The sequence below is a fragment of the Vitis riparia genome, chromosome 5 (assembly GCF_004353265.1).
Source record: "Vitis riparia cultivar Riparia Gloire de Montpellier isolate 1030 chromosome 5, EGFV_Vit.rip_1.0, whole genome shotgun sequence".
In the NCBI taxonomy this organism is placed as follows: Eukaryota; Viridiplantae; Streptophyta; class Magnoliopsida; order Vitales; family Vitaceae; genus Vitis; species Vitis riparia.
The window spans coordinates 2,021,492-2,036,988 of record NC_048435.1 but is presented as its reverse complement, the minus strand read 5'-3'; the positions used below and the strand labels follow the sequence as shown (position 1 = coordinate 2,036,988).

At 34.6% G+C, this 15,497-nt stretch overlaps 1 protein-coding gene across 3 annotated transcripts; it reads left to right on the top strand.

The window, feature by feature from the left end:
- Positions 1-2,772: 2,772 nt before the first annotated feature.
- Positions 2,773-15,151, top strand: LOC117914257 (calmodulin-binding transcription activator 3-like). 3 transcript variants are annotated; one of them, XM_034829509.1, is made up of 13 exons: positions 2,773-2,791; positions 2,921-3,044; positions 3,618-3,737; positions 4,566-4,681; positions 5,666-5,754; positions 6,473-6,518; positions 7,167-7,452; positions 7,741-8,030; positions 9,302-9,694; positions 10,160-10,857; positions 12,497-13,067; positions 13,626-13,934; positions 14,648-15,151. In XM_034829509.1, exons 2-13 carry the CDS (start codon positions 3,005-3,007, stop codon positions 14,738-14,740), a joined length of 3,051 nt encoding a protein of 1,016 aa, XP_034685400.1. In that variant the 5' UTR covers positions 2,773-2,791; positions 2,921-3,004; the 3' UTR covers positions 14,741-15,151. The 3 variants fall into 3 exon arrangements, with proteins under 3 accessions (XP_034685400.1, XP_034685399.1, XP_034685401.1); XM_034829508.1 differs by lacking the exon at positions 2,773-2,791 and having other exon boundaries at positions 2,798-3,044; XM_034829510.1 differs by lacking the exons at positions 2,773-2,791; positions 2,921-3,044; positions 3,618-3,737 and having other exon boundaries at positions 4,589-4,704.
- The last annotated feature ends 346 nt before the right edge of the window (positions 15,152-15,497 follow it).

Genomic DNA, 15,497 nt, shown 5'->3' with positions numbered 1-15,497 from the left:
GTTAATCTCACGTGGGCCTCCTTGGAAGATTGACTTTCAGGTCTAATTTCATTTTTATTACTAGCCAAGACAGCTAAAGTTTGAGTTTTACCCTGACTTTGATGCTTTCATGCCACAACACTGGCTTGACTTCTTCGTTAGGCTTGAGAACAATCGAGTTCGGTGCCATTTATTATTTTTAAATTTATGTTACGAAAGTTTGTGCTGTCACACCATTTGCATTTTAAGGGATATTTGATTAGAAGGACAAAAAATTCCCAATGTGAAACAGAGACTTTAGAGGAATATTAAATTGATCATTAAAAAAGATATGATATGATTATATTACTTTTTTCTTCCAATATTTTTGCACCACCTCTAAACCCAATTGCTTTACTCCTTCCTCTCCCTCTCCTTTATTCATTTATTTTTAATTATTTCATTTCATTTTCTTTCTTTTCAAACTCTGATATCTTCTTTCTACTTTAAGTTCAAAAAGGAAAAATAAAATAGAGGATAAGGCGTTCGTGAAAAAAGAGGCAGCCACGGAGACGGGGGCCCTAGCCAACAACATTTTCCTTTTCCATATGCTAAATGTGCTCTCGTATGATCGTAACCTTATCCCCATTTTGCTTCAGGCTGGCCCGCTGGTCTCAGATTCTCCTCCTTTTCCTTCGTAATCTCATCTGTCTTGGTTCCTCTTAGAGTATTTCATTTGAAGTATTTTTACTATAAATGATTTTTTATTTTATTTTTTAAAAATAATTTCTAAATTTTATCAAACATTTGATTTTCTTTTTCTAAAAATACATTTGATGCTAAAAGCCGTTTTTTAAAGACATTATCAAACAAGCTTTTAATCTTGACAAAAGCGGTTGTTAGTATTGTTTCAAATTTTCTTTTTTTATTTATTTATTTAAATTTGTTAAGAATGACAACAAGCTGAGTTTACGATGAATCACTTCATCCCAATCCATCTTACATTTGAACTTGTCTTATTTATTTATATTTATTTTTATCTCTACCTAAAAAAAGAATGGATATAGAAATTCATGTACTTACTCGTCTCATTTAATTTTTTTTTTCAATTTTTATTTTTAAATTTTATTAAATATAAATATGATTTATAAAAAAAGAAATATTGTAAAATTTATAATTTATTTTTATAAAAGTAATATTTATTTATATTAAAAAATAAAAATAATAATTAATTTTCTTTTTTATTTAAAATTATATATAATCTTTGTGTGACAAAGTTATTCCTAAACTCACCCTCACTTTTAAAAACTTCCCAAACTCACTTCAACTTTATTTATTTTTATTCCAAACCTCTTATATTAGGGTTGAATACCCGGAAAAAAAAACTGCCCATTTCCATCCCTAAGATGACAGACAAAGAAAAAGCAGAAGGTAGACAAGTAACAGTTCAAGTTTTTGGGTAAATGACTGGGAATTGAAGAAGAAAGCAAACAAGGAAGACCGCGTCTCCTTTTATTTTTGACAACAAAAGTTAAAATACGCGTACACAGTTGTGCTAGGGGAATCCACGGCTCTCAAGTCTCAAGGTCTTTCATCTTCTTTCCATAAGTCCAAAAGGATTTGAAGGTATAGACACCCGAAGGTATTTTACGTGTACACGTATCATTTGACTTGGAGGCATCTTTTGACTAGGGAGGCAAGCACATCATTGATTTTTATACACATGGGTGTACGATCTAACATAAAAATATGCATTCCCCGAAACATGCTGGGCTCATCTCCCTTGTCCCCTTCCCTTTGGATTTTTGCTACTTGGTACTAAATCTTGTCCTTTTACTGTTTCTCTGTATGTAAATAAATAAAATATCTCAATTTCATCGGTAAATTCGTCACATTACAATATTCTTTAAGCTGCTGCAATTGTATATAATATTTGTGTGCCATATAAATAAAATTTAATGTAAAAAATGGAGTGAAATCATGATTCAATTGTTTGTGTTTAGTAAATCAATTTAATGACTTAAATTAAATTAAGAATGTTCGATAAAACAATTTAATGATATAATTTAAAATAAAAATAATTTTAATATCTTTTATTATTCTATGACCTCCATTATTATTCGAACTTTTTTACCATAATTATAATTTATAAAGATAAATATGTTAATTTAATAATTTAAAATAAATTTTATTCAACCTTCTTTATACTTAATGTAATAATTAAGTAATAAATTTTAAATCAATAATTATATAATTTAAATAAAAAAATAATAAATATTAAATTTTACCAAATACCATCTTATTTTTATTCTCTTAATATACACCCATAAATGATTTTTAATATTATCATAATTTATATTCTATCGTTTTTTTAAATATTAAAAATATATTTTTAATAAAAAAATTACAATTTGGGGTCAAAATTTATCTGGCATATACCTTCAAATGAAAGATATATCCACTTAATATTTACAAATATAAACTAATATCAACTATTTACTAATCACAGATCCATAAATAAAAAATAATATCTTTAATGTATCTTTAATAAAAAAATACAAATAAATTGCAGGGGGGTGAGAAGCTTCAAGTAAGCTTCAAGTATTTTTCGCAGCTATTGCAGAAACCAGGCTTCACGCTTAAGCAATCGGATGCCACGTTGGATGGAGCCAACACCAACACTGATATGGCTGTATGTTTAGTGTAAACACATACATTGACTTTGAATCCTCTATAATATTTATTTTTATTTTCACATTCTTTTTTAACTGGTTTTCATGCTATTTCTCTCCTCCTAGGAGGGTATACTTCCTCTGCCCCACACTTTCCTACGGTGCCCTACCCTATGATTTTCTCTCTAGAATCTTCAATCCCTTCCTGCCTTTTTCTCTCACTTTCTTTTTGATCTTTATTCGCTTTCTCTGCGGTTGGATTCTCTGATCGATTCTCTCTAAAATTTCAGCTCGCAGATTCATTTTCGTGGCCGAATCTGTAATCGCAGTTTCGCTAATGAGAGCTAGGGTTTTCGGAGGAGTATTTATTGCGGATGGCTGAGAGCAGGCGTTACGTTCCGAATCAACAGTTAGGTCAGGTTTCGTTCTATCTTTTTCTCGCGTTTCTTACTTTTTCTTTTTCCTCTTAGGTTGTTTGATTGGAGCTTTCGAATTTTGAATGTGTAGTCGTGTTCTTTTTTGGATGCGATGATTGATTTTTCTGGTTGTTTGCGAGTGGTTGTGGAGTTATTTTGATTGGATTTGTTGTCATCAACTTCACGCGTGAATGTAAATTTCATTTCTCGTGGTGTTTGTTGCAAGTTTCGATTTGAGTGCGTTTGAGCGAATGCAGAGACTTCTCTAGGGTGTTTTGCGTGCATGAATCTAGTTGAGACTAATGCGCGTTTGTTAAGTGCTCTGCATGCATGTACTGGTTGTAAATCAGGTTTGGAATTCAAAGAGGAGGTGATTAATCTACATTTGAGTATAAAAGACCTTGAAGGAATCTGATGTGCATGTTGAATTTGATTGTTTGTGTCAAATGAACATTTGTTTCATACGTCATCTTGACTCTACTAACTGAAATACGTTCCATAATTTTGGTATTGAAACTTGAGTTTTAGTTTGGAAGATTTATAACAATTTGTTTACTTGGTGTTTTGGCAGACCTTGAACAGATACTACTAGAAGCACAAAACCGTTGGCTTCGACCAACTGAAATCTGTGAAATCCTCCGTAATTACCAGAAGTTTCTCATAACACCAGATCCACCAGTTACACCTCCAGGTTGTCACTGGCATTTATTTATTTATTTTTTTTTTATGTTTTTGTTTCCTTGTTTGATTTCACTTATTGATGAGGTAGAAGGAGTTCTTAAATTACAAGATTTATATTGCATCTATATTTCACACACTTTGTCGATTGTTTGACTTATGCCTTTTGTTGTTTAAAATTTTAATTTTGTTAATTTGAAATATTCTATGATCTAAGTTGAGCTGAGCAAGCTCTAGAATTTGTTTCAAGAAGTAAAAACTTGTGGTCTTCATGTTTCTTGTTGTTATGGAAAGGAATATTATGAGGTTCACTCTCTATGCTGTTTCTGCAAATGTGTGATCATTTATCATAGCATAATAGCCTTGAAAAATCTTTTTTGGTCTGATGAAATATGGGATTCTTTGTGTGGGTAAAGTACTTAACCACGATTGATGTTTCATTACATGATTAAGTTTTTGTTTCTAGTTGTAATAATACCCTTTGTATTAAGAAATTGTAGTCGGTCACAGCATTAGCCTCATACTTTATTGGCTATGTGTCTTTCAGCAAGCATGCAAATTTACCAAGTTCTAACACAGCAGATTTTTTATCTTCAATGCTGCACAAATTTTGGATATTTTTTATTTACTGTTTATCCAAACAAGTTCAATTTCCTGTTCTCCTCCCATCTATCTGCATAGGGAATCGTTTTTTGGGAGGTTAAATAAGATTTTGCCCTCTTGCTTACCTGTTACCACCTGATCAAATATCACTAGTTCACTATTATTTCCTACAGAGATGGAGCATTGACATTGCATGTTGGTACATGCAAATGGCAACTAAATATTGTTCGTTTTTCAGCTGGTTCTCTGTTCCTGTTTGACCGAAAAGCACTTCGATATTTTCGCAAAGATGGTCATCGTTGGAGGAAGAAAAAAGATGGAAAAACTGTCAAAGAAGCTCATGAAAAGTTGAAGGTGTGCTGTTCATTCTATTATTAGTAAGTTCGCTTTTTTATTGTTTTATTTTTGGGTTGGTCCCAAGGAATTTGATCAAAACATTGCCTAGGTATTGCCTTTGGCTGGATTATCTATGTAATAGGTGTCACTGTTTTCCTGGTGGCACCAAAGTAATAGCGGCTCATAAGCATTCTAATTGAATGTTTGAAAGGTTTACCGCTGAGTTAGTGGTTCTGTAGATCATGAATCAATCACGAGGAGAAAGCAATTTACACCATATGATTTCCTGTGAAACATAATAAGTAATTTTATCCATCAGATGTGCTAGCTTGCTTGATGCAACAATTTAAATCATTCAATGCTTTTTTTTTTTAACCATATCTTTTCACTAATTAAGCATTCTGATTGTTGCTTTTGTATGATACTGATTATTATGAAAGCTTGAGTACATAAAATTTCCAACCATGAAATGTTAAGTCTTTCATGTCAAATGGTCATGAATCCCACATCCTTTCCAGGCCATAAAATCTAAGAAAGATACATGCCAATCCTAGATTACGATGATTTTAAAATTAAATTCTTCAACACTACCTTATGACTCTGCATCCTTAAATTCTCTGCTATCACCAGACTGCACCCACGCTACACTTAAGGTGGCCTAGCATCGAGAGGGAGATTTAATTACTGAGACACTTTGTTTATGCTGGTTGCAGGTTGCATTTATATTCATAATGGACCTATGGTTAAAGCTGTTTTGCTATGTTATTTTTAATTTGTCCAAGTTGAATATTTTTAAGTTGTTCCTAATTCTAGTCATTATATATTCCATTTTATTGTGCATTCAGAGGTTCTCTTTTCTCCAGCTTCTAGCTCTTCAAGGGTTTATGTGTTATCTCGTTCACCAGCATACATTCTCATTGAAGATTAAAGTAGCTTATTTCTTTTGGTGTACTATTTATGCCTGCAATGTTGTGTTTATTGGTCCTCTATTTGTTTTCATAGGCTGGAAGTGTGGATGTTCTACATTGCTATTATGCTCATGGGGAGGACAATGAGAACTTCCAGCGACGAAGTTATTGGATGCTTGACGAGTGAGTCTTGCGTCTGTTCATTTCTATTTAAACTTTCAAAGCCCATGAAATTTGGACTATTGAAACTTTTAGATTTCACAAGATTGTTGTATTCCCAACTAGAAAAGGTTTGTTTTCTTTCTTTTTGTCTTTTGGTATATTAGGGCTGGTGACGATTTTTGTGATGATGTCTGCCAGAGCACATTAACATAGGCTACATGAACTGCTGAGCAAATGGGTGGTTGATTCATGATTACACACAACTTTTTTTCATACATATTTTCTTCATGCCTGTAAAAAAAAGATGTAATACTTTTTTTTTTTCCATCACTTCGGTGTTCAATGGACTGCTATGATGAAGCAAAACTGCTTCTGGATCTTGTTGGAGTTAAACTGTTGACTTTGTAGCCTTCCATCTTCACTCACTGAAAGGGGGAAACAAACAGTAGACACTCAGCCCACACTAAGACGGTACTATACCCTTTTTTTGAGCTCTATGGTGACCAAAAACATGGGATCCTCTAATTGTCCTAGTGCACCAAAACTCTTTTCCCTCAAACCATAGGCTTGATAACTTTAGATGCCAATGGAGTTGAAAAATGGAATTTTTTCATAGGGATGTGTACAAAAACGTGTGTAAAACAGAAGTGATTTTGTTACACATTTCAATCTGCCATTGATCTCTTCTGCTCATTTTCATTTCTTTGTATCATATTTGGCTCGTTTTCCTTACTTTCAGGCAGCTGGAGCACATTGTTCTTGTGCATTACAGAGAAATAAAAGAGGTATATTTCCGAACTAATTCCTGAATATGGCCTACATGTCTTCTTTGATATCCACAATATTTGGTTTTACTGTTTTAAAGCTAAATGGATATTGATGCTATTTCTGAGAACAAAGAATCTCTTATATCATACCTTTTTTTTCTATTACTAAGATTTTATACAATCTCATTGATGCTTTACCAAACAGAGAATTTTTATTTCTGTTTCTCCAAAATTTTATCAATGCCATTTTGCAAAAAAAAAAAAAAAAACGTTGGTTTTGCAATCTGTGTGCATTAAACTTGATTCAATCCCATCCTCTGACCTGGCTAATTAGTAATTTGGGTTGAAGATATTTGACATACTGCCAGCCTTATTCAATTTTGTACACCACTTGTCTGTTTCATTACCATCTTGTTGTATATCCTATCAAAAAAAAGAAAAAAAATGAAATTGCTGGCTTATTGTATACATCATGTGTTCTTTGATGTGCCCTTTTTCAAGCACTCTCAATATATAATCTTGGTTGGTTTTTTGGTTGGCTCATGCAGCACTGCTTGTTCCGATTGGTTATCTATGGATTGGACATGAAATAGTTGAGAATTGTTATTTGTCACCTTCCTTCATGTGGCTCAGGTGCTTAATTATATTTTTGATGTATGCATGCAGGGATACAAAACCAGTGTCTCTCGTTTGCCAAATGCAGATCCAGCATCACAGATTGGAACCATTCAAGGTAGTTCAGCTCCTTGCTTGCCACAAGGGAATGCTCCTACTGTTACGGGTCAGATATCATATGCGTCAAGTCCAAATACTGCTGATTGGAGTGGACAAACTTTGTCCTCAGAATTTGAAGATGGGGATTCTGGGGATGATCCAGGAACCTCTTCTCTTGCTCAACCTATACTTGGTTCTGTATTTTACAATGCCTCTTTGCCTACACATGAAGCTTCAGGTAATTAACCTTGAAATGAGGCTGTTAAGCAAACTAATTAGCCTAGCTTTGGAATGAACTTTTAATATTGCACTGTCTTATTTCTTCCGACACCTACATTACTATGTTCCAAATCAAGCTCGTCATTTTGTTTGAGTTGATGAAATTTTAAGTAATATTGAATCTCAGTAAACAACATGTTGCCGTGTGTACTCTACATGTGCTTATTATAATTTTTAGTTGATGTATTTCCCAACAATATGTCCTAGCATATTTTGAAGAAGTAACCAGGTGTCCTTTCTATTTCAGGATTCGTTGGGCTATCAAGAAATCAACTTGGTTCAGGGCTTGCTGGAGTGCATTTTAGTCATGGTGCCAGCACATCTGTCCAGGATGAAATTCATGGTTCAAGCAGCAGTGTGCATGACCAGAAATTTGGCTTTGAACAACCTAATGGGGCCGATTTCATAACAAATAAACTAACCGATGCAAGATTGGATTCTGATAGAACGGTCCAAAATTTTGCAGCTCGTGGAGATGGGTTGAGTCCTGCTTTAGATATCAAAGGATTAACAGCAGCTTCTCAGAGAGCAGTCCAGGTCAATTGTTTGTCTGCTGTCTGTGCAGTGCTTCTGCATTTAATGCCTTCTATCTTTTATCTGATTCTCTATGTGATCATAATTTTAAGTATATGTTCCTACATAGCATGGGTAAATATTAGCATGCATATCATTTTCTTAGAATGGATGGAATCAAATAGGAGATTAAAATTGTGGATTCATGAGAAATTGGACTTGGAAGTAGCACCACTTTTGAGGGCAACAAAAATTGTTGGATGGTTAAAAGTCAGGTTATGAAGCCTGGTGGCTGAATCAACAAAAGTTGAACATGGTTCTGGTCAAGTTAGAGGATTTTTTTCCTTTTAATATATATTCTTTGTTTTACCTGTGAAAAAAAAAAGTTTTAGAGGTGTTTAGTAAATCAACTTAATGACTTAATTTAACTTAATAATTTAATTTATATTATTAAGTAAATTAAGCATGTTTGATAAAATAACTTAATATTATAACTTAAAGTAAAAAATAACTATAAGTATTAAGTCAAAATAGTTAACTTATTCTTAATTTCAAATCTCTTTTGTCTCATTTGTTCATATTTAGCGGGATTATATTTTACAACCATGACTTTACATTCACCACCTGTATTTTATAGTAAATATTTTTGTAGTTATCATATGTATCCATGATACTTTAAATATGAGGATAAATATATCGATTTGATAATTTAGAATAAATTTTTAGTTAAATTTACCAAACAACTTTAAGACTTAATGTAGAAATTAAGTAACAAGTTTTAAGGTAGCAACATAAGAATGATTTAACTTAAAGTTAATTTAAGTCATTAAGTTTTGTCAAACACCCTCTTAATAAAAAATGTCATGATGTCTTATGCTTGACAGAAATATGATCTGTTACCAAGGGGATTAGCTAACTGGTATTTCTGCGAATGACCCCAAAAGTTAGGGAAATTAGTTCTAGGCTTCCAAATAATAACATATTATTTAATCATACTCCCCCTCAATGGGTTTCCCGTTATAATGGAGAGACTGCAAGGGTATTCCTGGTCAATATTGCTTTATAACATTACCTTATAACCCTTGATACATTTCCAGTATGCTGAAAACTTGTTAGCCCTCATGTATTTTTTGTATATATGAAATATAGGCCTCAACTCAAGGCTAAATTATAAGTTTGAATGTACATCATGATAATTTTACGTGCTGCCCTTCTCAGTTGCACCTCATATGCTGGATTTTGTGGTTTTTGACCCATGTGAATGCATACCAAATGACATTAGCATTATGTTTCAGGGTCCACTGGAGCACAACTTTCATTTAGTTCATCCCCAGTTCCAGAATTGTTCTAGTTCTCATGTAGCAGACACTTCTACTGCACACATTGAAAACAAGTCCAAAGAGGATGGTGCCAATAATGATGCATCAGGAGAGTTGAAGAAACTTGACAGCTTTGGGAGATGGATGGATAAAGAAATTGGTGGGGACTGTGATGATTCCTTGATGGCGTCTGACTCTGGAAATTATTGGAATACACTTGATACGCAGAATGACGACAAGGAGGTATCTAGTTTATCACGCCATATGCAGTTGGATATTGATTCTCTTGCTCCTTCTCTCTCCCAAGAACAACTATTTACTATCAACGATTTCTCACCAGATTGGGCTTATTCTGAAGATGAAACAAAGGTACATAATTTAGAGACGTGAGATTTCCAGCTTATCAAACGAAAAAAAGAACTTTTAAGTTTTTTTTCTTTTTCTTTTTCTTTTTTAATGGGAAAAAACAATATATAAAAAACAAGGCACTCCAAAAATTGCCCCAAATTACTCAAGAAGTATACAAAGGACGACTAAAAGTCCTCAAAAAAGATCAGGGGGCCAAAAAGAACAGCACCCCCTCAAACAAAGCCCAACCAATCTACAAAATCCATAACAGAAGAGGGTCGGAAACTAAAAACCCTTAGCCCACACCCAAAGGTTACAAAGGAAATAACATTTACATTTTTGAACCGAATGTCCCTCATCCTTGAAAGCCCTACTATTTCTTTCCTTCCAAACTGTCCAGAAAAGGCACAAAGGGGCTTTAAGTTATATATGCTAATGAGCCTAAGATAGAAAATTATGTTGGTCTTTATTGTCTGTTTTTGTCAGGTTTTAATCATAGGTACATTTTTGGGAGGCATGGAGCATTCTACCAACACTAAATGGTGCTGTATGTTTGGGGAAATTGAGGTTTCTGCTGAAGTTCTGACTAACAATGTCATCCGATGTCATGCTCCTTTGCATGCCCCTGGGCGTGTTCCATTCTATGTCACTTGTAGTAATAGGTTAGCCTGCAGTGAGGTTCGGGAGTTTGAATATCGTGAAAAACCATCAGGAGTTGCTTTTTCTATGGCTGTTAGAAGTACACCAGAAGATGATGTGCAGTTCCAAATACAACTGGCAAAAATGTTACATTTAGGCCAGGAGAGGAAGTGGTTAGATTGCTCTACTGAAGAATGTGACAAATGTAAGATAAAAAGTGACATATATTCAAAGAAAGATGACATAAAGAATGACTGGGAAGAGCTTGAAATGGCTAAAGATTTTATTGGCAATCATGTAAACCCTAGAGATGTTTTGATTAAAAATTTGTTGAAGGACAGGCTTTTTGAGTGGCTAGTCTGTAAAGTTCATGAAGGAGTTAGAGGGCCCCATGTTTTGGATGGCAAAGGCCAAGGTGTTATACATTTGGCAGCTGCTCTTGGTTATGAGTGGGCCATGGGCCCTATAATTGTTGCTGGTGTTAGTCCCAATTTCAGAGATGCAAGAGGAAGAACAGGGCTTCACTGGGCATCATACTTTGGGAGGTCAGATTCTTCTTTCAAAGTTCTCATATTTTATCCCTTGCCACTGTATGATAAGTTATGTCAAAGATTATATTAACTTTGTTTGTTATTTCTAGGATTTACCCTATTTCTTCATTGTGAAACTTAATTACATCCTTTATCAGCTTATATGAGTCTGTCTAGATTACACAACTTGTTAGCATGTATTTCCTTTATTTTTAGAAATTCAAATTCTTGACCTGGTCTCTATTTCATATGATTCTTGCATTCCAACACCAAGGCACACATATAGTATAAAATCATGTCCATGATAGATTGGTTTGGGACTAGGTTAGGGGGCTTTTGTTTTTTGTTGCTTCTTTCTTGCCTCTTCACTTTGTTTTCTGGCATTCTTTGTGTGTGTCCTATATTCTTTGGTGTGCTTTTTTGCTAGGCTCTGTCAATATATTTTTTGTTTGCCATTGGGAAAAAAAAAATCGTCACTGGATACCCCTATTATAGTATGATATCAAGTTATGGACATTTATTTAAGGTTGATCATGCTCAGTCAGTACCATCTGTAAGGAAGGCCTTCATTTCTTATGATCAAACAGGAAAGGTGTCTTTTTTGATATTGTTCACCTTTTTGAGCCAATCATGGTGCTCAATTTAGGGCTTTTGGGCATGTTCTCGAGGAACCTTAGAATCAGATTGAGGGAGAGGACTTTCTTTGCTTAGGTTGTTAGGCTCACTTCCATATTTTGGTGTATGCAGTTCAATGATCCCATAAAGGGATCACAAATCCATCAAGTCTGTAGGGAAAAATATTTCAATCTTTTAGAAGGCCATCTTTCTACTTTACACCTTTAGGAATACACCCTTTTATGGCTGTGTGATGGCTTGTAATGCTCAAATCTTCATGGCATTTCCATCTGGGCCAATTGTGCTCACATGACAAGTTTCTGGGGATGTGCTTTGGGTCCATTGCATTGCCTCCTTGAGCCAACACTGCAGCCATTGGCAAGCATTTTACTGCTCATGGGCTCTCTAAGTTGTCATTGCGGCATCTCAATTATTGAAGTTTTTGATAAGTACAAAGATTTATGTTATTTTAGTTCTCTACTAGTGTCTGTACATTTGTCCTGCCGAAATTCTTGACTGCTATATTGTTGGTGGTGTATTTGTTGAGTGATGAGATTGATGCTTTATGAGATCTCTCTGTGTATGTCCTGCGTGTGTGAATGCAATGGGAATACTGGAAGTTACATGAGTACTATAATCATCTTTTTTATGTTGAAAATGGTTATATATATTAAATTTAAGTAATAGGAGAGTGTAAGGATTTATAGAAGAACTTAAAGTATGGAAAATTATTTGTTCCAACTTCCCACTCATTGTTTGTAAATTTAGTACAAGCCATTTAGACATTGGAGCCCCAAAAGAAATAGAAGACTTGCTTCATATGCAACCAATAAAAAGGATCACCTAGAAACCTCTGTGTGCATCCTGCGCAGCAATTCCAGTCTTAACATGTAGAGTATTAAAGATTAAAATATAAAGTGGAAGGATAATCCTTGACTTCATTAGTTTATCCTTGATTCTTGATGTATATCTTGGTACTCTTTGTGAATTAGCATCATCCATTCTCCTAATTCTTTTATTAATGTTTTTTTTTAATCAGAGAGGAAACGGTCATTGCACTTGTTAAACTGGGCACATCTCCAGATGCTGTAGAGGACCCAACTCCAGCATTTCCTGGAGGACAAACAGCTGCTGATTTAGCATCCAGTAGAGGACATAAAGGAATTGCTGGATATTTGGCAGAAGCACATTTATCGAGTCACCTTCATTCCTTAAGTCCCAATGAGAACGTAATGGACTCTGTTTCTGCTAATATTGCAGCTGAAAAGGCTGCTCAAACTGCAGTACAGAATGTTGATGGGGTGATAGAAGAGCAGCTCTCCCTGAAAGGCTCTCTAGCTGCTCTTAAAAAATCAGCTCATGCTGCTGCTCTAATTCAAGCTGCTTTGCGGGCTCGTTCATTCCGTGATAGACAATTAACAAGGAGCAATGATGATATTTCTGAAGCTTCTCTTGATCTAGTTGCTCTTGGTTCTTTAAACAAGGTTTCGAAGATGGGTCATTTCAAGGACTATTTGCATTCTGCAGCTGTAAAGATCCAACAAAAATACCGTGGCTGGAAGGGTAGAGAAGATTTTTTGAAGATACGGAGCCGTATTGTGAAAATTCAGGTATGTCATAGTTGATCTTTTCATTTTCTTTCTTAACACCAATTTTTTAAGTCATATCCAGGAAATTTTCTTGATTGAAGTATGTTTCTAGTTTCTCATTTAGTCCCACAGCCTCAAAATGATAAAATATTTTCACAGAGGGACCATATTCAAAGAAGAAAATTGAAACTCTTCCTATATACATGGCCTTTTAGGAGGGGAAACCTGTTCTTTACATCAATCTTAGTTATAAAAGAATGAAAATAAAAATAAAGGAGAAAGTGCGTTGCTGTCATCTTGGCTTACCTTGAGAGAGAAGGGTGGGGGACAAGTCCTCAGGAACTTTTGAAGCCTCCCTCTCTTGTTGGTGCTTGTTTTAGTTCATCAATTAGAAGACATCCTATTGGAGCTTGTTTCAGATCATCTGTTTAAACTTACATGGTATTCTATTCCACATGTTTTAGGCGACTAAATAAATAATTCCATTTTTCATTTGGTTGGACTCGTGTGCAGACTTATCTTGTACATGTGGTGATATAGGTGATGCTTAAATTTTCTCACTATGTTGACTGTTTTCAGGCCCATGTGAGGGGGCATCAAGTTCGCAAGCAATATAAAAAGGTGGTTTGGTCTGTTGGTATTGTGGAAAAAGCAATACTGCGTTGGAGGCGGAGAGGATCTGGCTTACGAGGATTTCGGTTGGAAAAGCCAATTGGAAATGCAGTGCCTGAGGTTGGGAAGACTGATGAATATGACTATCTGAGAGTTGGCCGGAGACAGAAATTTGCTGGAGTTGAAAAGGCGCTCGCACGAGTTCAATCCATGGTTCGTCACCCAGAAGCTCGTGACCAATATATGAGGCTGGTTTCAAAATTCGATAATTTGCAGGTAATTAATTTTCTGTACCTTTCAGCATGAAACTAGAATATTTATTTGAGTTCATGCATGATTCATCAAATATTTGAGTTCTAGTAAATCTTCTCTCTCTTCCCCCTGACCTTGAATTCTTTATTTGTCCATTGACTATAGCTATGGACAACTAACCACTTTTCTCCTCCCACCCTGTAACCCTACAATGAAACAGATCAAAATTAATCGAATAAGAAACCAATGTAAGATGTGGCATGTCTTCTGCCATACATGGCAGTGCTTCTCAAGATCGGAACTGTGTTATTGGTTCATCAGCATTTTACATTTATCATACAAAATCACCAAAGTTGTCATCTCACCCTGCCTCATCCCGGCCATATAAAAGGGTTGCTTCCGCATTATGCTCTGCCAATCACTATACGTTAGAGCCCTATACTTCACTTGCTTTGTGCTCTCTGACATTTTGTTATTGTACTACCTTGTACCTTCTTGCTCCCTTGTCCTTTGAGAAGATATTTTCATAAAGCAATGAATACAGGAGGGATTTTATTGTTTCGTATTGTTCACACTGGCATGTATGATTTTATCTCTATGTTCTCCTAAGAAAAATTTTGCAATATTATTTCGAGGCCACGTTTTTAATGGGGATTTTGGTTATCTTCTATCCAATTGTTGGATCTGTTTAAACTACCAACTGAAATCTTTTTGCTTACCTTTGCATTCAACAACAGATAGGTGATGAAGGGAGCAGCGCATTGCAGCAAGCTGAAAAATCAGAGAGGAGAATAAAAGAGGAAGATCTGGGTTCTTTCATAGCAGATTAACAATCCAATTAATCTCGGTATTAAATCAGGCTGCCTGGGGATTTAATTGGTGCTTCTTGTTTTTGACCGTCCCTGTAAGTATTTTCTAACATGTCGTTTGGAGGTTGTCTTTTGAGAACCAGTAGAAGAGATGGAGGAAGGGGAAAAGGTTGGAATGTACGTGTTTTCTCCCTTTCTTTTTCTCGTAAACAGTCATCAATTGTCATTTGAAATGGTGGGTAAGGGCAGGCTAAGAACTAAAAATTATGTCGATGTTTTCGGGTTAGTGCATATTGTGGTGGGAATGGCTTCATTGGTGAAACTGGTTTAGGGTTTGGTTTATTCATCTGCTTTTGTACTTCAGACCTAAAACAATAATAATTTACTTATTTTCTTTTATTACTAGTATCTATTGAAAAATATATTACGTTCTCATATTTGTTATTAAAAATGTACAATTCTCTGATGTTTAGTGTAATTTGGAATTTTTTTCTTTAACTTATAATTTAATTTGTAATCTTTAGTCAAATTTTTTGGTTTGTTATTATTATTATTATTGAAAAATATATTACATTCTGGTATTTAGCGTAATTTGAAAATTTTTCTATAATTTATAATTTATAATTTATTTTGTAATCTTTAGTCAAATTTTTTGTTTTGCAACTAAGTGACATGAGGACAAAAAAAGAGAAAATAGATGTAGAGATTTTGCTATCCATATTATATCCTATAATCAAAGAATCATAACTGTTTTACGAGGTATAGAAAGAGCAGGAAT